Source organism: Plodia interpunctella, chromosome 2, assembly GCF_027563975.2.
Source record: "Plodia interpunctella isolate USDA-ARS_2022_Savannah chromosome 2, ilPloInte3.2, whole genome shotgun sequence".
NCBI classification, from domain to species: domain Eukaryota; kingdom Metazoa; phylum Arthropoda; class Insecta; order Lepidoptera; family Pyralidae; genus Plodia; species Plodia interpunctella.
Window position 1 is genome coordinate 4,448,774 of NC_071295.1, and position 22,367 is coordinate 4,471,140.

The following is a 22,367-nucleotide window of genomic DNA, read 5'->3' on the forward strand; positions in this document are numbered from 1 at the left end:
CCTTTATTTTATAGTGTTTTTTTTTACTGTTTTATTAGAGTTCAATGTAAATTCTCCGTTTGAGCCAATAATTGACTGTAGGTAATGCTTTTTGCAATTGATTTGCAATAAAGTTTAAATAAATAAATAATAAGTATTATACTGGTTTTGTTGCAATTAGTAAGTGTCTAAACAATATGCTGTTATTTACTGTCATGCAAACTATGAACGTAACTTCGGCCTTTAGTTATTCTGAGTAATATTCCATGGCGTCACGCACGACACGACCTGATTCGATTCTGACATCCGTATCCGTGAAATCTGAATTTATTGTTTTGCATAATTAAGTTTGATGACATTGATTGACACGTGATTTTGAAGAGTCAATCAAGTTAAATGAAGCAACTAGCGATTGAATAAAGGTCGAGTCGTAAATTAACAAACATTCGATTTCGTCGACAAGCCTCTATTATCGACCGTAACATAATCATCACCTACGACATTAACCTTGGACACACGCTCCGATTCCCATAAAACTTCCCTTCTACATTCAATTACTTCACCGTTGATAATTCGATATCACTTCTTGGAGTGGGAAGTCACGGTAATGATACCCTGCTGTCCAATACATATGGTGAATGCTTTTCATCTTGTCACTGTCACTTGTCACAAGTTAGTGATTTAATGGATTTTAACGTCATATATAAACGTCTAACATAGAAGAGGAAGAGGAAAGCCAAGAAGGGCTTACATGGAACAAATAAAGGAAAAGGCAAAAGTTGTGTCAAACAAGAATCAAATGGATGGCTGTGGATAGGCAGGCATAAATTAAATGAATAAACATTGTTCGGCAATTGTTCAAAACTTAACACTTTCGTGGATGCTCAATGAGACACAAAAGAAGTTTAATTGTTATGACTGCTAATAGCAGTCATGCGTCCGCGAAAGTGTTGGGCATGAGACAATAGCTGTGATTCTACCTGTGGGTTCGATATTTACAATGCTTATGAAAGTATGTACATATCGAACCCACATATTAGTATAAAATACGCAACTGTCACGCACGACCTCTAACACTCTCCCTCAGGTCAGGCCCGCGGCTTGTGAGCGGGAGTGAAATTTTGGCATCCGTTCCACAAAAGCAAGACGTTACATAATAATGCAGCTTTGCGCCCACGCTACTACCAGGATGTTTAGTCGATTTCTACTGTATCCACGTACTGCACAATACACTACTATCATCTAATGTTATATTCAAATCTGACTGTAAATTGTAACGTGCAAGCAGATACCTATATTATACTAAGGTTATATTTTCTCTCGTCGTCATCGGAATATTTCTCAGTGTCGATCTGTGCCAGAGGTCATTGCATTCATTTCAAGTTAACAGTAACAATAAACAATGTCATAGAGCATCTGATATTCCTAGAACAATATAATCGTAATCATAGATCATAGATTTCCATTACTAATTTACTATCGAAACAACACAGTGACCCATATGTTGCAGTAATACCTCGTCCACGTGACAAAAATAGATTGCAATTTGGGTGGTTTCGTACTTAAAATGACTGAAATATGTTTGAGTTTGTATTTCGCATTAAGATGAGGCAGAGGTAGTTCAATAGTTCCTTCGGTTTTCATATGCAACAGTGATTATTAATTAATTGATATAGTCCGTTCCATATAGTTACATTACTGACATCTGCTTATTTAACTTTGTTCGGTATAGCCTAACAAAGTCGGCTTCACTCATCAATAAAAGAGGATTAGAACGATAAACTGGTTGGTACATACATATAGGCTACATTTGTTTTGTACTGGTTATTTTTACATCGAATGAGATTGTGTTTTTTCTCACGAATGTATTGCGCATTCTTTTTCAGAACAGTTATGAATGCTTCACATCGCATATTAATTATATGTATTTCTGTTATTGTTGTGTTTAGTATCATATAATTAATCTATTGCGTAAAGACGCAACATAGTACCTAATAAAAGATAGGAATGAAGAATTAGAAGCTAGAAATGAACGATGAAAAGGCAAGTAAAATTAATGCATCTATATTTTTTAAATATTTTAAATGGTAATGGTTTCTAAAGTCAGAAATTTGGTTACACCTTGAGAGGTTAGATTAAGAGTACATTGTAAAATTATTTATGTAAAGCTAGGACGGATAGGTTATTTTAAACCCAGCCTTGTGAATTTGACAGATGTGAACATTTCTGGCGCAGATTGGCACAGGCCATGAATCGGCTCATAATTTAGCTAGTTTTGCAGCACCATGAACCGATTTAATCAACCTACTCGGTTGACGTTGACCCCGATACAACCAATGTATGCCACTGCGGCTAGCTTGATAAAAACTACAAAATTAGGAACTCTTACGTAAATAAAACAGACCATAATTGCAAATTCCTGTCATCAAGATATGATGATTGTGTAAAAAATCAACTATCCTTAACTTTTAAGAAGTCATCTGCATAAACGATAGTTGTCTGTTTGTGAAGATGATTCAAACATGCGACGTCGTCACGTTTTACTTGTGATTTTAATTTCGTCATATCTTTAAAAGCTCATCAATCAGTTGTTTCACAGATATTTCTATTATTTGTTAATATGTACTCCTTCAAATAGTCATCAAAACAATATTTTATTATCCCGATTATTTTAGGTTTTTCCATAAATAACATAACCGAATTTGCCAAACTAGCTAATGTTTTTTTTTTGTTTTAATATTATCAGAATACCCAATTACCTTTCTTTCAACTCGCAGTTACTTTTCAAACAAAACATGATTCTTTCGTAGACCCTAACACGTTCTGCATTGCTGAGCTGTCGCATCCATGTATTTTTGCAATTTCGACTTCCGGGTAATTATTTCGGCGTTCATGACACTAATTTAACCAATTATTAAATGAATGAAACAAATTCATTATGCTTTATTGATGTAATTTTTAAAGAATACTTATCATTGCTATTTTTGCCATTAGATGCATGCTAGTTTTTGGCTGTCGCATTTCTGCTCATAGCGGTGGCCGTTTCCAGAATACCGTTAGAAGGCGATAGCAAAACATCAAACCGACCGAGTTATATTTATGAAGTAGTTATAGCAGGTACCGACCGCTGTATCAATGACATAATGATGACGTTCTAAGCGAATTGAATAAAATCTTAACCATATACCTACATTATACATTCAATAACAAAGAAATGTCTCTGACTTATCAAATTTATTAGACTCTAGTGCCACCGATGCAGCGGTTCAATTATTTCTACTTTCTTTGACAGGAATACTTCAATGACTGAGTTGAGTTCAATCGATTCTATGAGGTCATATCAGACATACAGGTCCTATTCTACATTACTTTGAAAATTTATTCGCACTTGCGGAAGTACAGTCGACGACTCCATTTCAAGTTACCCTGCATAGATCTTTACTCCGCGGTAAAAGAGGCAAGTTAATTTGGATATGGTGTTGATTGTACAAGTCTCAATCAAAATGTTTACGGCTGCACAATATGTACTCGACACGTGCGTGCATTTCTTTATTTGAACATCGCTGGGGATCTGCAAAGTAATGAAAGCACAAAAGAATAACACGTGTTCTTACACGTGGTATTCGCAGCGTTTTACTCATTCTATACTGAACGATGATCAAAGTTTGACCAAATTGTGTTACCATGCATGGATCTTTATACCGCGGTGATTATGGCGAAATTGCTATGAATTTGGGTAGCTTCATGTGCCGTTTACTACGTGCACTGTGGTTTATTTTACATTTTAAATAAAGGCTAATAGTTCTGCATTATCCATCAGTATTATACTTTTGCTTCCTATCAAAAAAATAAGAAAAATGCAATGGTGTCAATTTGAGCACTCTCGTTAATTTATATCTCAATGTTTGAGAGTTGTGGCTATATTTGTACCAATATCTCGCGAACTTGGGAGATATTTACTAAATATAACCATTCTTTGATTTATGATTTCTTTTGATTAAATAACCTTATTCTTTTGATTAAATAACCTCAGTTCCATTAGGTAGCTCACACCCAGCTAGCCTATTGCCGTCGAAGCGACCTTGGTTTATCAACTTGACATATCATTTTCTCCGCTTACAAATAGCATAGACTGTATAAATTAATAAATGGCTTTGGTAATAAAGATCGCGAAAGAATATATTTTATTATTATATTGATCGTGTGAATAAAGGACTTACGTAGATGATTGATATGTCGAGGTTTACAGGTTTACTTTGTGTCTATTTATCGAATTTCACGACTTTGCATATTTCACTCATGTTATCCAAGCAGCTATGGTACTTATATTGCACCTTTGGAAAAAAATACATTGAAATTACATGGTGTATAATATTTTCAATGAGAATATTACACGCATGAATTCATTTGATACGAAGTCACTGCACATTCTGAATTCGACTTCAGTCCTACGCATATTTCGGTCTCGTTGTTATACATTTATCGTTATTATATCAATATCGCCCACGTTTGAACAAACCGTCTCAAAATGACAAGATCTGTTCCCTAATATACATACTCGTACATTATATGCCAAAGAGGGTTTATTTAGTAATGTTTAATTATTGTAAGCTTAAGTTGCCGCCAGGGTCGGAAAATGAAGCACAACCTTGTGCCCGAAAAATGCTTCTAAATAAAATTTTGCAAGTAATTGTTTAGGAAGCACAGGTAACGTAATTTTAAAAAAGGCCAACTCATACATCCTATGTTAAACTTTGTCGTTTTCATGTTTTTCGTCGGAAAATCGAAAAAAATACGCTGCGCTCTTTAGAAGTGTTTTTTTAGCCACGACTATTGTAGTAATACATTTGTTGTTTCAGGTGGAGGAGTACTGCAAAGAGTGGTATGGGCGTGCGGTGAGACACGAAGCGCAGCATCAAGATGACGGAAGGCGAGCGACAGCAGAGCGCGGGCGGCACCAACGCCGCTCCGCAACACAGAAAAGGACACAGGTATTATGAAATAGCAAACAAATTATATTACTTTAGACAAGTAAATATAAGTAAGATTAATTTAGTTTTTAAATTGGTTCTCCACGGTTATGCGTGCTAGTTCAACCCATAGTTATGGTGTTAGAAATACCAGTGAAAAATCATTGCGACAATAACAATACTTTCAAAGATGTGACAAAACTATAATCACTCATTTTTTGACTCGTCCAAACGCTCCATACTAAATGACACTCTACCGTGACGTCACGATGGAGTAATAGCAAAAAAAAGCTATGTTTATTCGACAGCTACATTAATTCTGATGACTTCTTAATAAAAGTTCTTTCAAAATTTTAGTTTTTTTACTATGGTTGAGTTTTTAATGTTGGAACAATGATCCAGCCGTATGTTACAGTTAATAAATTATCACAATTTTCTGACCTTGTCTGTATTTAACCTTTTACTAATAGGGTTGTTAGTAAAAGTTTAAATTTGATAAAATAATCTGATACCGATTAAAATGCACAACTCCTATAATTTTCTAAATAATTTTCTTACATTATGAACTCTCATTTAGAATTAATCTTATATGAAATGAAGCCGATTTTGCAAAGTGGATGCATTTTGCAAAATCGGCTTCAAAATAAGTCCGGTGACGCACTACCGATTCTAATAAATGTGATCTGTGTGTTCATTATCCATGAAATGGCTGCTATGACCCACATACTATTGATTACATCCATTAGTTCATCTCTATGTGTTCCATCTGTTTTCCGCTTACAGTTCAATTGTCTATCTTTCATTGCATGTAATATAATAAGTATAGACGTTTTTAGGGTTCCGTATCTCAAAAGGTAAAAACGGAACCCTTATAGGATCACTTCGTTGTCCGTCTGTCAAGACCTTTTTCTCAGGAACGCGTAAAGGTATTAAGTTCAAATTTATACCGAATACCCAGGTCTACGATCTCTTTCAGCTGGGAAAAAATCAAACTTATACGTTAACGCGATCAAAAAATGACCATTTATGTCGCATATTTTGCGATTTCACAAGGGAATCAAAACCATAGGGTACTTTTTGTATACCAAGAATCATAAAATTTAAAAAAGGTGGGGCATACTGTACTGATATAGGTAAAAACTTAAAATTGGTAATTTATAGTTACATCACAGAAAAAGTTATTTGTAATTTATTACATACAAAATGAGTGCATTTTTCGATTTTACAAAGGAATCAAAACCTAAGGGTACTACCCGATGACCTAGAATCATGAAATTTGGGATAAAGTAAGGGCATACTATACTGATATAGAAAAAAAAATTTAAAAAAAATTAATTAATTTATACTTACATCACAGAAAATAAGTTATATTTGTAATTCGTTTTGTACAAAATGAGTGCATACGCCCGCTTTTCACCATTCCCACTAGATAGCTTTACGGGACGACTAAGGGATTAATAGGCAACCATAGCACATAGCATTCCCAAAGAGGGTTGACGTTAGGCAGGCGGCCGGTTATAAAATCACAGCCGAATCATCAAAATTTTGTACGGAACCCTCGGTGCCCGAGTCTAACTCGCACTTGACCGGTTTTTTATTATTAATCATAACACTTTTTGAAACTCGTTCCTCGTTACACTAAACAATTTGCTATTTGATACTTACTTCCAGGATGTTTAGATAGGCGTTCTAGCGATCATCTGGCGTTCGATGATTCGATAATATTTACTTGTTTATGATTGTAAAGGTCAACAGTCGCGTCACCAACCCAAAAATTACGTAACTCTACTGAGGATCCGTTAGTTCGAATTTTGTTATAATCTATTGATTTTCTGTTTGTAATAATCCCCCTCTGTGACCCTTCCCACTCTGAGTCATGCATGAAACAACATTGAAGCTAGTTTTAGTATTTTACAAAATTTTATCCGATAAGGCTTGTCTGTGTCATACGCACAGATAACCGGGTTTGCGACACCTGGCCAACAATAGTGTCAAAACGTGAGCCTTTCCGATATCACTCATCCCAGGCTCCGATGGCTCACCTGGGTACAGCACGTGCCGCGTCTTACATTTATTATCCAAATTCATTTTTTTTGTTAATATTTGTTTCTCCATTGTACGTCTTCCTGTTCTTGTTGCTAATATAATTAGTTCACTCCGGCGAAGTAAATTGTGTTGTGAATATGCGTGAAAACTTAGCTCAACAACAAAAGTTGTTAGACGGGTAGGTATTAAAATTAAATTGCTACTAATATACGTTATCAGTGACAATTAACTGCTGCACCACACCGCATTATCCAAATGTTTGTAAACAAGGTGTTCAATTGAATGTCTCTCTCGGTCACACGATTTTCTCTCTAACGAGTAGGTAGGTACTTTGAGTATTATCTATCATTATAAAGACATTCCTGCTCCATTGTTACCTAATAAAAATGGTAAAACAGCTGCTCCGCGGGAATCAGCCATGATAAAATGTATGTACAATGAATCTAGAGAACACGCATTAACGATGCTGTATATTATCCTCTCGTTTCTACAAAAGTACGGGTGGAACGAATACCGAGATTACTCTTGCTGCCTTTAGTATTCTTTTCACTTGGTTGTGTGTGTAGAATACTCACGTTACGTAAATATTTGCGCAGGAGGCAAGAGTCAATGTACGCGATGACGGGGCTGTACGCGGAGTCCGGGTGCGGGGACAACGCGGACAACCCACCGGGACCAAGCACGCCGCCACACCCCTCTCACCCCCCACGGGAACCAGGCAAATGTCACAGCCGGAACCCGTCCGCTGGCATATGCGACAGGTTATTTACTTACCAATTTCATTATAAATTACAGATTAGTTACATCACATCCGCAATTCATTGCACTTATCACTTTCTATTGTTTTACAGAGATCGGGAAAGGGAAAAAGAAAAACCCCGGCAAATGTTTCCGGAAATATTAGACATTCCTCATGACATACGAGACTGCGGTATCTTATCGTGGAGACCGCTTTTTATTCAGAGATTTTCTAGTATAAAAGTGAGTTTTCAAAATTCTTAAAATTACTGCTGTACTTTCAGTTTCTTTCATAATAATTTGATTTATTTTTCAGGTATTTGTATTTTTCCTATCGTTCCTGGTAACGCTCCAGCAAGCGTTAAGTTCAGGATATATCAATTCCGTCATCACCACCATAGAAAAACGCTTCGAAATACCCTCAAGTCTTTCTGGTTTAATTGCGAGCAGTTATGAAATCGGCAACGTCATCACGGTCATCTTTGTGTCATACCTTGGTAGTAGAAGACACATTCCAGTTTGGATCGCGGTCGGTACGTATTCCAGTCATAAAATAATATTTATCTTATAAATAAACAAAACAGGACAACTCGCACGCGATTTATCTGTTCTCGGCTAGCTTCGATTCTATTCAGAAGCTCATTGCCATGACTAATATGGACATCCTACCACGAACCAGTACTGATTATCGAAAGCAGAATCTGAAATATTGGTATGGTATAAGGTTCATGCGTATGTGTTTATCATGTGTCATAAAGAGAACTACGCAGAACTGTTGAAACTTTTGTATTTTTAAATATCAAACATAAATGTATGTGTATGTACTTTTCAGGTGCTGTAATAATGGGCATCGGCTCGTTAGTATTTGTTATACCGCATTTCATAGCAGAAGTGAACAGCGAAACTCTGGCCAATAATAAATCTGAAGAGAATATTTGCCGGCTGCCCGGCCTGGATCAGGACTTGAGTCTTGCCCGACTAGCTGGCCAGGCGGGTTTACCACCCAGTAACTTGAGACCTGACAATTGTATCAAAGTAAGATGGATTAGTATTTAAACCAACATATTTATTTTTGTTTCATGCTACTCCCTTGCTCAATAAATCTTCTTTCATTAAATAATGCCGATATTTCGTCACTGAGTTCGCTTATCTGAATCTTTGCACCTTTCATAAGTAGTGCCACATCTACTATCACATTTGAGAACACCAATAAACTTTTGTAATGAACTCCATTTAATTCTGCCTTCTACGTTTTTCTCCTTGGCTAGATAAAACATTAATAAAGTACATTATTCCACAGAGTAGCCCCAGTACATTCATGCCAGTGATGGTGTTTATCGTGGCTCAGCTATTGCTGGGTTGTGGCGGCTCGCCGTTGTTGACTCTTGGTACGACGTACGTTGACGACCACGTGCGACCCGAATCGTCCAGCATGTATATCGGTGAGTCAAATTTATATTACTTCTTCACATATAGTTTGTGCCTTATCAATACAATTAATTATATGCTTATCAAATAGCTTTGTTTCTAGGTAATACGTCCTCTGTCTCGTTAAAATAAAATTATATACCCAGTACCATACGCCGAGAAAAACCATAGAAAAATGGTCAAAGTCCTTGTGTTTGTACTCAAATTATGTTATTTATTTTACGTTCGTGACACATTTTGCTAATCATAGTAGTAAGTATGCTATAATGCTGTGCCTAAATCCCTAACTCCATTGGTAATCTCCAATTTTTTCTAGATAATGCTATAAAGCATGTTATTCACAGCGCGTCCTCAGTCGACCTTTTCAATATGATTTTATATTGCCCGTCTTTATTGTCAAGCTACGACTGGTGCGTGGCTTATAACCGCACGACGCACTCTCGCCAGAGTCAACGAACCTTATTATACCAGACATAATATATTTATTTTACTTATATTTATTAATCCGCCTTTCAATTCGGGTCGGATACAATTGCATTAACTCAAGTTTATTTTCGTTGGTAACGCATCACATTAAATTAGTTCAATATGGCTTTCTATTGCATGATTCATTACTTTTAACGTTCGTATGGGCGTAGATAAATATTCCGCTCATGTCTAATCTAGCTTTATGATAGGAAATATAAATAATAGCTTATCAATATAGCCCCACTTCAAATTGGTTTGTGACACAACAGTAAGATCTGTCGAGTTTTCAAATATACTTTTCCTCAAAATAAATCCTTGTGATGAAAATTTCAATGATGTTCTTTCGTTACCCTGTACAATACGCTAACGAAAGAACATCATTGAAATTTTCATATTGGGCAATATGAAAGAGAAAGAGGTCATAAAAGCGAGGTTCTGTCGTAAATGGTAGTGATTCACTTCACGTAGCAGTGCTATAAAATTACAGGATCCTTTTCAAATATATCACAAAGGTAGTTGAACCTACACGTGGGCAATGTGTGGCTATGATTATTAATACTAACTTTTAGTACCGCCCTGTAATATTTGTTTTATTACAGTATGCAACTTGCTAACTCTAGTTGCAAATTCCACTTTTTCCTTGAAATAAAATTTTCTTTTGAGGTAATCAAACTCCATAATGCCGATAGCGTCATATCCATCGAAACTTCCTTTTTTATTGAAGCATATCACAGTAATTAAATGGAGTCGTGCAACGGCAATAAAGCCACTATATAACTGATTGTGGGCGACCGGCTTTATGCACTGTGGGGTCGGAGCCAGGTGAGGCGAGCTTAAAGCTGAAACCCCGCCCTTGACCCGCTGCGCCTCCTACTAACATCAGCTGATCAGCTCTACTTTTTATTTACTGTGTTTAAATATTCTTTTCATCATGGTCAGCATTTCCGTATATTTAAAATTTATTGTAAAATAAATCGGGAATATTTCTGTTTTTTTTCGAATATATTAAAAGGTTCTTCAACAAAATTACTGTATCCACTGTACTTAGTGGAAGTACACGATCTTTTAGCGGAGACTTATCATGGAAAGTCTATAAATTTCAAAAAGTATGCCGCTTGTACAGTGATATTGTTTGTTTACCTTACACAGCTATAACATTTTGCCTGTATTTTCACATTGCAGCTCTAAACATAAGGTTGAGAACATTCCATAGCCTCAGGCCTAATTATAGCCATTTGTCATCAATATCGATTTTCTGGCGTACTAGTATAACTTTATGTATGTCGCTACAGGAAACAGGTGCCAGGTGTCTGTGCCAGTAGGGTTCAAGTTTCATTCTTCCATCCACGCCTCGTTCCTTTGGCATAATATTCCGACTTTCTACTTACGTAACAAACGTGAATATAATTTCATAAATGTGTATCTACTTCTCTACCATCTGTATTCATTAAAAGCTTGTGACATTATTATGAATTTCGTCAACTCAACCAGTCACATAATGAAATCTGGCAAATAACTTTTAAATCGGACAAATGAACGCACTCATGCGCTGCGGCGCATTTCTTATTACTAAATCTTAAGACTTAAGACTTGGGCATTATTAGCCAACTTTGTAATGAAAATACAACGATAACATCTTTTTATTTTAATCAATGACGATCGTGCAACTTGCAATAAACGATCGATATCATTTTTTATATGATGCTCATTCGTATATATTTTTTTAAATCATCGTCGAAGCGAGCTGTTTTTAATAAGATCTTCTTATGCGGAAAACCCTTACAGGTGCGCTGTGGCTCGAGTGCCTCTTGGGCTGTTCAGAAAAATCCACTTAGCTCACGGTTCCTGTACTTATAGTTATCTGGCCTATTTTTAATATCAAATGCAAAAAATGTAATTGGTGCAATCAGAAGTCAGATCCTACCCCTTTTTGTCAAATGATAATACTGATCATTAAAATAATTACTCAATTAATAAACCTAGGCGACTGCAATTGCTCACAACGCAATCGCAATAAAATTATATCGGTTTCCAATTTATAGCCTTTTTTTATTTGCATTCGTGACGCTTTATTAGACCAATGCCGTCTATTAAAAAAAAATAAGACCGTTTTATAGTTAAGTATGGTCGTGTGTCAATTATGAGAACTCAATTAATATTTGAATGTAACCTTCAGCATCACTTGAAGTTCAAGTATAATAGGTAACTAATTAAAGAAACTTAATGTTGCGCAGAGAAACATTTATCACGCAAGGGCCAGCATGCAGTGGGGAGTCGCTGTACTCATTGATATTGCTGCGAAATCCAAGCCATTTGCGGCCACACAACACGGTGGTGACCTAGTTTCCGTCCGCAGTCTACTAGTTACTGTTATTGTATGCAACTCCCTTACTGCTGCCTTTCAGTTGTCAAACTTTATGCAACTATGCACGCTAACAAATTTATAGCCAATCTATAAATGCTCCGTGTCAATCGCTAATTAAGTTAAAAGCCTGTGAATGGTAAATTAGTTCTTAACGGATTCACATAATCCATTTTTTGCAACGGAAGAATTGCAACTTTTTATTAAAACTCATTGTCATCTACGTAGTAAATGGGTTTTAATGCAAATCTATACGTAAGTTATAGTTAAATCAATATTAGCAATGACGCCAGAGCAATCTTTTTAGTCGTTAAAATGAAAAGTAATTACTGCCCAGATCGACAGCTAATTTTGAATTAGCTATTTACAGCGCTTTACGCTACTTTAACGTTAGGTTTATATAGGAAATATATTCAATATTCAATTTACTCTATATATCTAAGTTAAAGCGCTATAAATAGCTTCAATTCAGTGATAGGAGTTTTATGGGCCTGGGAGCCAAATGCATATCTTAAAATTATAAACCCCAGTTAAAAACTATTATTGGTCAAGTCTTATGTTTTTTTAATACCCCAACGTTCCCTATATTATATATGTATATATAATTCATATTATGTATTACTACACTGTGATGAAGTACAAGTCCATATACTTACTAGCTTTGTACTTGTTGACAATCATTTTGAAATATAAAATAAAATCAAGTATTAAATAAGCTAATTGTGTACTTTGTCATAGTGACTAATGTTCTTATTTCCATAACAATTTACTACTAACCCCACACATCCGCGTCACGCATGTTTTCTATTTGTTTTTATTTATTTAACGTCATTATTATAATTGTTTTAGGTTGTATGTACAGTATGGCGGCCTTCGGTCCAGTGCTCGGATTTTTGCTTGGTGCCTATCTTCTTACTTTCCACATGGACTCAATTTCTGGTGCTAACATAGCCATTGGTAAGATATTAAATAAAATGTTATAAATTCAGGCAGACTCAGTTTCATATAGTAATTGTAATAATATAATTAATATTAACTGACCTTCGCACTATGATAACGCTGTTTAAACCTACACTAGTTAATTTTACGTATATATATATATATACATATATATAATATAATGACCTTCATATGAATACTACATGACATTACGTGGTCATACTTGTATTTTGGATTTCAGGGCCAGCTGATCACCGATGGGTGGGCATGTGGTGGGGCGGGTTCCTGCTTTGTGGTCTTCTCCTCATCCTGGTGGCCATTCCTTTCTTTTCGTTCCCGAAAGTGCTCGTCCGCGAGAAAGAGAAGATACGATTAGTGGAAAAAGCAGCAGCGGCAAACGGCAGCGGGTCTGCCAAACCTCAGAAACCGCAATCTGATATCAGAGACACTGGATATGGAAAAGATATTAAAGGTTAGCCCTCGACCTCTTGCCCTCCACAGCATGCGTAAGCGGAACATAATGATATGACTTGTCTGCGTACTATTAACGTTGATCCTTTCGTTATCAGATGTTTTCAAATATTTCTTTTGTCACTTTTGAAGAGGATATTTAGATAAATTGGCAGTAAACGTGTAGTATGTAGTTGCTATTTATTTCAAACAAGTGACTCACTCCTGACGTTCCATACTCATTTAATGTTAATATTCTCTGTAAGAAAGAAAGAAATACTTTATTCAATAAAAACAATTTTTACATATCTTGAGATCTATGCTGAAAAAGGTCCCATCTCAGCTGTAAACATTGAAGGCGCGGTATCGTCAAAATCAAAGTCGTTGGACAGCAGTATCATCTGTGCATCATTTTTCAGATATCCCAGTGTCAATGTGGCGCCTGCTGAAGAACCCGGTGTACGTGGTGACCTGCCTGGGCGCGTGCATGGAGCTGATGATCGTGTCTGGGTTCGTGGTGTTCCTGCCCAAGTACCTCGAGACTCAGTTCAGCTTGGGCAAGAGCCAGGCCAGCGTTTTCACTGGTAATAATTTTGTGATGTACTACTGTGTGTCTGTTAAGTGACTACATAGAACTTTATAGCAGAGTTAGCGAAGGTCCCCACTCCCTTTATCTTTAAATTCATATAATTACGACAAATTGCATTTTCTTTGACCATCTGCATTCTCTTTAAGATACAATGGTTTACTGTTAGATAATGTTTTTTGCATTATGCCCACCTAATTGTACATTTACTATCTGTATTTTGTGCAATAAAGTTTAAATTTAAAAAAATCGATTTGTTTCAAGGGTCCATAGCCATCCCGGGCGCGTGTATCGGTATATTTATGGGTGGATGCCTACTCAAGAGGCTCGAGCTGCGGCCGAAGGGAGCCGTGCAGTTCGTGCTGATATCAAACACCATCTGCCTCTCGTGCTACGCGCTACTTTTTTTCCTCGGCTGTGATAACATCAAAATGGCCGGGACCACCATACCCTACACCAACAACAGGTATGTCTTCGACGACCTCCGTGTCGTAATGGGCGTGGTCATAGTCAACACGTCCCATCGCTACTTGGTTCAATTCGAGTATTTGCGCATAATAGTTTTGCAGAGACAGTGATGGCGTATACCTCGCCTAGAAGGCGGAAAAAAAACTGAATAGTCTCAAAAAAATATTCGTCGCATAATAATAAGTAAGTTCATAATAATAAACTAGTTTTTACTAGCGGCTTCGCCCGCGTAAATTTTCCACAAGAACTGTTTTCAGGGACGAAATGTACTCTATGTCCTTCTCCATGCTTCAAACTACATGTATGAAAAATTTTCAAGAAAATTTGTAGATTGTATAGAGTGTTAAGAGGTAACACACAAACTTACTTTTGCATTTATAATATTAGTTAACTAGTTAGTGTATTGTAAAAATAAAATGTAGTAGTGCCTATTTACATTTTTATGTTGCCAAGCAATTATTAAACCACACGCGCGGTTTCGCTATCGTGACCACATCAAAAAATCTGTTCCGCTCTTTGATAACCGACACACATTTGAAATTCACAACAATTTTATTTATGCTTGCTCAATTCAGCCTGATTACATCACATTTTAAAGAGGCGGATATCCCTTTAGTATATTACGATAAATGACATTTGGGACACGGAATGTATATTTTTATCATTTCATTATTATATTTTTAAAGTTTCTTCCGAATATTATTGGCTTTAATATTTTCATGTAGTTCTTCATGATGTTCGATACCTTTGGGTCTCATGAGAAAGCTCTTAGTATTTCTCTCTGCAATCGAATCAAGGATATGGAAATCGGTAGAGATACAAATGTCACCGACATGCACAGGCGGGCGGGATTCATAGCGCGCAGAATTAAAAGCCGTTGGCAAGCGCAGCGCTTACTAATAATATTACGCCAATAATATTACTATTAATCGGTACATGATTCAAGGCATCGGTATATGATGCAAAGCAAACAACAACAAAGCCTAACAGCTCTAAATCGTTGCAGATTAAGATTACTTATGTGCAAGCATTATTAGATTTATTAGCGCCTACTTAAGTCTTCGCCGATTAATGAAGCGCCCTTGATTATGTATAATGTTCTGTTTCTGCAATCATTATGCGCGGATTAGCGGCAATAATTTACTAGGTAGTAAATGAAGCAATTTTTTGGGCGTACAATTTTAACTGTCTCACACAGTAAACCCTCGCAGAGGTATACACAAAGTTTAGCATAGCAAAACATTGTGAATTATCATTTTGATCGATCTCTCTCTGATTATACAACGCTGTGTTGCCATTGGTGGATTTGACCCATCAATTTCGATCTGTTGTCACATTCAAATAATAGTCTTGACATTTATCTGGGCTGGATTACTAGCACTATCTGTAGGGGAAAAATATTTAGGAAACACTATTTTAAACTTTTTTGGCCTGTTTATGTGTCTCAAACACATAAAACTGTACTGGGCAAAGGCCTCTCTTTTTGTCTTTCATAGGTTATGTTTTGGTTGCCAAACACACTGAAACTTATCTAACTTTCTCTGTTTGAAGCTAACTTAATTTTTATTTGCCAGCAACGTGGAGCCATTCAAGGTGAACTTAACAGCGGCGTGCAACTTCAACTGCTTGTGCACGGAGACGGACATGGAGCCGGTGTGCGGCAACAACGGCCTCACGTACTTCTCGCCGTGTCACGCCGGCTGTGCTGCCTTCTCCTCTTCCAGAGACAACTTTACTAATTGCGCTTGTGAGTACGATATACGATCTCGATTTCGAGTGTGTTATTCCTAACACTGGTGTCAGAGTTTTGAGATTCAGAGTTTCACTAAAAACATTTGACATTACTTTTACATAGTCAGTGTGTGCACGTTTTCACATCTGTGTTTTCGGAAAGCAAATTGTGGTCTACGAAACCTACTATACATGAGTCAGATTGGTATACAAACTCATGTAGCACGAATAGGATTCACACCTGAGACCTTTCGATAACAGGCGGACGACCTTAACTACTGGACCACCACCGCTATATAGACCACCAGATGTGCCCTCGGCTTCACCCGCATAAATTTCCCACTGAAACAGTATTTTTTCCGGGATGAAAGATGCCCTATGTCCTTCTCCATACTTCAAACTATAAGTATGCAAAATTTTAAGAAGATTTTGATTTTAAGAAGTAAATAGAGCGTGAAGAGGTAACAAATTTTCGCATTCATTAGTTAGGATTAGAATAAAATCGCTATATAGACCATTAGTTACGATTGTTCAAAAAGGCATCCAAAATGTTCATTCATGGCTCTATGACATTTCTTCACCAAATCTGTAGGACAGAGTTGAAACTTTACTCCATCCGTAGTTGTGCCTACCACAAGGATGATGCCCGGAAGGAGTTAATCTAAGACTCGACATTACCCGGCTACAAACTATTGGCGAACGCAGATGCCGACGCTACTGAACCGATGTTTAGTTTGTGTGAGAGCTTTTATTTACCGAACAAAAAACCAGTATTGTTCATCGAAACCACGAAAATTTTGCGTACTATTTAGTCGAGAGTGTATAGCCGGCATAATGAGTGTACCCAATTTCCCATTATCAAATGGAGAAACTATAGTGATATACTGTGACTGTAGGTGTGCACGAGAACAGCCACGATATGGCGCTGGGCGGACTGGGGGCGGTGGTGAGCGGCGCCTCCGCCTCCGCGCTCACCGCCGGCGCCGCGCACGACTACAGCAGCGAGGTAACTTCCTTATCATTGTGTACCGTCACTCAAAAACACTATGTAATAAGTATAACACTTTCATAAGTGTCCACGCTAATCATATTGTTCATTAAAAAGATAAAGCATACTTTTAAGTTGAAGTATGTTTTGTCTCGTCTGTCTTTTTCTGGGTCTGTGACAAATTTAAATGTCCTTTTTGTTGTACTATTATGAAAATCCTCATTGCGAAACTTACTTTAATTGCATTAACTATAATGTTCGTATACCTGTGTCAGGTGACAGTGGTCCCGGTGGCGACGGCGGGCGCGTGCAACCCGCCGTGCACGACGATCTTCCCATTCTTAGTGCTCCTGTTCTTCATGACCTTCGTAGTGGCCGTCACACAGATGCCGCTGCTCATGATCGTGCTCAGGTAACTTGATATGAGCTTTTTATGATCGTAGGAAAAATCAGCAATTCATTCCGAATGCGTCATGTGGGCTCTCCAACATCGGCCCCCAACGACGAAACTTCTCATCAATTTACTGCATGGAAATAAATCTGCCTGAAGTTTTTTTTGCCAATTAGCCTAATTCCATTCCATTTGTCAATTAGTCTATGTTCCATATGTTACATACCTAATAGGCTATCAGATATTTTATCAGCAAGCAGTGAAACAGGGCCTAAAATGTCTCATTTTAAGCTTCACTTATACAGGTCTGTGAGCGAAGAAGAGCGTTCATTCGCGCTCGGCATGCAGTTCGTGATCTTCCGCCTGTTCGGCTACATCCCGGCACCGATTGTGTTCGGGAATCTTATTGACTCCACGTGCCTGCTGTGGAAGCAATCCTGCAGCGGCGAGAAGGGCGGCCGTTGTCTACTTTACGACATAGAACAGTTCCGATACAGGTCAGTCCGATACATTTGACTGATATTGTTTATGCCGGCTACATATTATGTACTGCTTGTTTAATAAACATGAGAATAATGACTGCAAATTTCTTATTTTTGGTTTCTGTGGATTTTAATTAGCATTTTTATTGCTAAGAGCAGCAGGCCTACTATCAACTTTTACAGAACGATTCCAATGCAACTCAGTTCAATTTAGGAACCTAAAATGAATCGCATTCATACAAAAAATTAAGTCAATGGTACGAATTATTCGCGATAATAGATGATGTAGTCCCCCAGTTCGTTTCTAAACGTTTCAATTCAGAAATAAAATATCGAGCATTTTATTGATATTTTTGATGATTATTACAGATATGTGGGGCTATGTGGGGGTATTAAAATCGTAGCGCTGGGAATCTTTCTGGCGGATTGGTGGCTCGTGCGCAGACGACGACATCTGGAGCAAGCGGCGCCGCTCGACCCCACCAAGGACATCGCCGGCTCCATCATCAGCCTAGACAAATGTATGTAATAATAACTTCACGTTTCGGATGGTATATAATTATAGTTCACTTTGAAAATTGCAATCGTGTGTTTGCAGTATTCGAAGAATTGCCATCAACAGAGAACGCGAGCGGGTTCCGTTCGAGCGGCAGCTCGGCGCTGGCCACGCCGCTGGAGCCCGGCCAGCTGCAGCGCACCGACTCGCAGTACTCGCAGGACTCGCAGCGCGGCAAGACCTCGCGCGTGCTGGTGGCCTCGCGCCACCTCCGCAACGACTCCAAGACCATCCAGCTGGAGCCGCGCGGCCGCCAGCACTCGCTCGACGACCTCGGCCTGGAGCAGCTCAAGCAGCTGGCCCGCGCGCCCGACGAGGAGAGCAAGCGGCTGATCGAGGGCGGCGCGCTGCGGCACCGGCGCACGGGCTCGCGCGACCTCAAGCCGCCTGACACCCGCCACAAGCACAAGCGCACGTCCTCGCACCACATCACGCTGGAGCCGACGGAGCTCACGCTGCAGCTGCAGAAGGGCCGCAGCGTGGACCAGCTGGCGGCGCCGCTGCAGCCGCTGCAGCCACTCTGAGCCCGGGACCGGGGCCCGGTCTAGGCGCCCGAAACAGACACGTGTACACTGACACCCGGGAGACGCATAGACCGGCTCCGCGCGAATCTCCGCCGCGGATGATATTGATGGCCGCGCTTCCGATGCGACTGAGTGAGATAATAATTTAGTGAAATTGTATATTTGAATAGAACTCGCGTTCTCGACTTAGAATTAGATAAATGAGTGATTTTAAATCATATCCTAGAGTAGATTCGAAGCTTACTGAACTAAATATTCGCTTTGCAACTGTTTGTGCTAAAAACATGCAAAACATGTTGGTACTTTGTAACAATTGTCAATTGGTAAGTTTTCGTTTCCTACACTTCTCTCCCATTAGGTATGGTAAGTACATCAAATGCTTTTTTCAGTAAACTGCAATCTTTGTCATTCTTAAATATGTACTTAATTTAATAGCTAATTAAATTACCACATGTGTAAAGAAATTGTATATTAATTATACTTTTTGTGCACTATGATGATAAAAACCAGTATCACCACATAGGTATTCACACAGTTTCAGTGAACTTGATAAAAAGCATTTAGGTAGGTCACATAGGTACTGTACATATTTGTTTTTCAAATATTTTTCAGATTTTTTTTCTAAATATATATTGTACATTGTTAAATATTATAACCAAATTGTAAAAAAATTATAGAGTTGGTTTTTTTTTTAATTAGGGAATAGCAATATGTAACTAATGTGTTATTTCTTTTATGGAATTAAATAAAAGTTTTAGTCCTGCAATTATGTTACATTAGGGTCTTCATAATAATTTTGTTACAAAATTGATATTCCAATCAAAAAGCCCCTTAAGGTGCCACAAAATATATTTTGATATATGCATTATATTAATACCAGGTAGTACAAACACCTAAACGAAACAGACTGCACTAAACCATTTCATTATATAGCTGTTTTGCACACCCATGTATAGTGCCCATGCTTTCTAATCCTAGGTAGGTGTTATAGAATTATAACATAACAATAACATTCCTTCTAGTACTAATGGCCAATTTATGAGACACAACGACACATGCATGGCCACAGTAGATTTCATCCTATATTTATGATCTCAACAGTGATTTTTATTTTGACTGAAATGTGAGTTACAATTACAAAACTACTAAGTATACAATTTTGTTAATTTCTCTCCATTTACATTGTTTTTGTTAAACATTGTATTTACTTTATAAATTGGACAAATTTCATATTACATATTTAGGGTCCTTGTATATTTGTCATCTATTACAGTGAGTATTTTTGTTTTATATTATAATATATTTCAATATTTTTATAAGCCTTATTGTATTTTATTTTTCATGCTATTGATATTTACAAAAGATTTATTTTTCAAACTTGAACTTTCGTCCACATTTTGGAAGACTCCTAATTCCTATCCATAAGAATGCAAATAACTTTCATGAGTGAATACAAAACCTAGTATTTATTTTTGGCATAATTTCTAAAAAGATAAATCTTCACATTTCATTTTTACTTACCTGTATATTTGGCAAATAAGCAAAGATTTATTACTTCTGTCTATATTATCTAATACTGTACCTTTGTCAATTCTTGGGCTGCTATTTTGATTAAGAACTCAATTATTACCTAAGTACATCTTTCACAGTATGAGCTATTGTATCATTGCATTCACATTTCTCTCAACTATCAAAAGAATTGTGAAAGATGTTCTGGGATATTATTTAGTATGAAAGTGAGCACATATTTTAAAGCAATATATTTATCATGGATTTACATGAAAAAGACAAATGTCAACTATGTAAATTTGTCATATATTTGTTAAGAGAGAAATAGTTTGATATGAAAGAGAATGTTTTATCTTAAAAATGCCTTATTACAATAGTTTTTAAGACTTGATACTGACTTAGATGTATTCAAACAAGTTGTTATATCAATATCACTGGAGATATTTGATAGTAGCAGCTCCCTAAACTAATTTGTTGCATTTAGTGATTAATAAAAGTTGCATACTTATTTTAAAAACTTTTTTATTTTTAATCTTTGAAAGTAGGTACCAATAAATTCATTATTTTTATTTGTATCACTGAACACTCTCTATAGCTTGGTCAACTTCAAGAACACCTGAGAATGAAACATGTTATTATTTATTTAGTTCTTTAGTAGTCACTAAATACCAACTACTAGAACATATATGAATTCCTTACTGGGTAATAGTAAAGGGTTTTCAAATGATAGATTATGTCATTGTAAAATAAATCTATTCACTAATAACAGGTTGTCTACTATTTACTTAAATATTACACTAATGTACATACAGCTATTAGTACAATTATTAAATGCTCAGTCCAACTCACCACATTCTTTAATAACAACCTTTTTTGAAGGTTTGCCACTTTTAGTGCCAAAACTCTCAATTTTTTTCACGACATCCATACCCTCAACAACTTCGCCAAAAACCACATGTTTCTTGTCAAGCCACGGAGTTGGCGTAGTGGTTATGAAAAATTGAGACCCATTTGTATTAGGGCCTGCATTAGCCATGGATAAAATACCAGCTCCAGTATGCTTCAATTTGAAGTTCTCGTCAGAGAATATACGCCCGTAAATAGATTTTCCGCCAGTACCATTGTGGTTAGTAAAGTCCCCTCCTTGACACATGAAATCAGGAATGATTCTATGAAATATTGAGCCCTTATAGCCAAATCCCTTCTCTCCAGTACACAGAGCTCGGAAATTCTCCGCTGTCTTAGGAACAATATCAGTGTGAAGCTTTATTACAACTCGACCTAAGGAATCACCGTCTGCAGTCACATCAAGAAATACCTTTTTATCTTGTTGAGTTGAAGCGAAACGAAGAGTAGCTGCTGAGTAAAGTGTACCATTTACTAAAGAACGACGTAATAAACCGGCTAAAGCCATTTTTAAAGGAAGCCGGGTGAAACGTTAAAATTTTTGGAGAAAAGATAACCTCACTTTGCTTTATCTTTCTTTTCACAAGCTTTTCACTCGCCGCTGTCGAGTTAACTTGACATTGACAAAGACAAGTTGACCCAGTTGTACGTTGATAGACTGAGTTGACATTGACATCGGTGGTGGTGCAGTGAAAACCGGTTTGGTGAAGTACGGTTCATCACCATATTTATATCGAATATATACAGTAACTTTTTATGAAATAGAGGTGTAAGTTTGGATCCAATCTAATCCAATCAAAAATGGCGTGATATTCAAATTTGCGTTACATATAACAAACTGACGTG

At 37.2% G+C, this 22,367-nt stretch overlaps 2 protein-coding genes across 4 annotated transcripts in view; one reads left to right on the forward strand and one right to left on the reverse strand.

Moving 5' to 3' along the window:
* The window catches only part of Oatp30B (Organic anion transporting polypeptide 30B), a 32,878-nt gene extending 11,746 nt beyond the window's left edge, over positions 1 to 21,132 (forward strand). For 2 of the 3 annotated variants that reach the window (XM_053763054.1, XM_053763043.1), the window contains 16 exons: positions 4,839 to 4,970; positions 7,592 to 7,756; positions 7,847 to 7,976; positions 8,050 to 8,266; positions 8,566 to 8,768; positions 9,034 to 9,175; positions 12,841 to 12,948; positions 13,172 to 13,402; positions 13,800 to 13,964; positions 14,231 to 14,432; positions 16,009 to 16,181; positions 17,062 to 17,171; positions 17,429 to 17,565; positions 17,850 to 18,041; positions 18,396 to 18,547; positions 18,625 to 21,132. In XM_053763054.1, the coding sequence (XP_053619029.1) occupies positions 4,900 to 4,970; positions 7,592 to 7,756; positions 7,847 to 7,976; positions 8,050 to 8,266; positions 8,566 to 8,768; positions 9,034 to 9,175; positions 12,841 to 12,948; positions 13,172 to 13,402; positions 13,800 to 13,964; positions 14,231 to 14,432; positions 16,009 to 16,181; positions 17,062 to 17,171; positions 17,429 to 17,565; positions 17,850 to 18,041; positions 18,396 to 18,547; positions 18,625 to 19,106 (2,880 nt within the window). In that variant the 5' untranslated portion in view covers positions 4,839 to 4,899 and the 3' untranslated portion in view covers positions 19,107 to 21,132. Of the gene's footprint in view, positions 1 to 4,838; positions 4,971 to 7,000; positions 7,174 to 7,591; positions 7,757 to 7,846; positions 7,977 to 8,049; positions 8,267 to 8,565; positions 8,769 to 9,033; positions 9,176 to 12,840; positions 12,949 to 13,171; positions 13,403 to 13,799; positions 13,965 to 14,230; positions 14,433 to 16,008; positions 16,182 to 17,061; positions 17,172 to 17,428; positions 17,566 to 17,849; positions 18,042 to 18,395; positions 18,548 to 18,624 lie in introns of those variants that run through there. The other variant, XM_053763064.2, reaches the window with a different exon arrangement.
* On the reverse strand, positions 21,120 to 22,155 carry LOC128680182 (peptidyl-prolyl cis-trans isomerase-like). The gene is made up of 2 exons (XM_053763102.2): positions 21,465 to 22,155; positions 21,120 to 21,231 (listed from the first exon to the last, which is right to left on the reverse strand). Exons 1-2 carry the CDS (start codon positions 22,027 to 22,029, stop codon positions 21,191 to 21,193), a joined length of 606 nt encoding a protein of 201 aa, XP_053619077.1. The 5' UTR covers positions 22,030 to 22,155; the 3' UTR covers positions 21,120 to 21,190.
* Between the last annotated feature and the right edge of the window lie 212 nt (positions 22,156 to 22,367).

Coding starts and splice junctions, on each gene's coding strand:
- LOC128680182 (XM_053763102.2), bottom strand. CDS start 22,029: ATGGCTTTAGCCGGTTTATTACGTCGTTCTTTAGTAAATGGTACACTT. Junction 21,232..21,464: donor GGTTGTTATTAAAGAATGTG/GTGAGTTGGACT, acceptor TTTCATTCTCAG/GTGTTCTTGAAGTTGACCAA.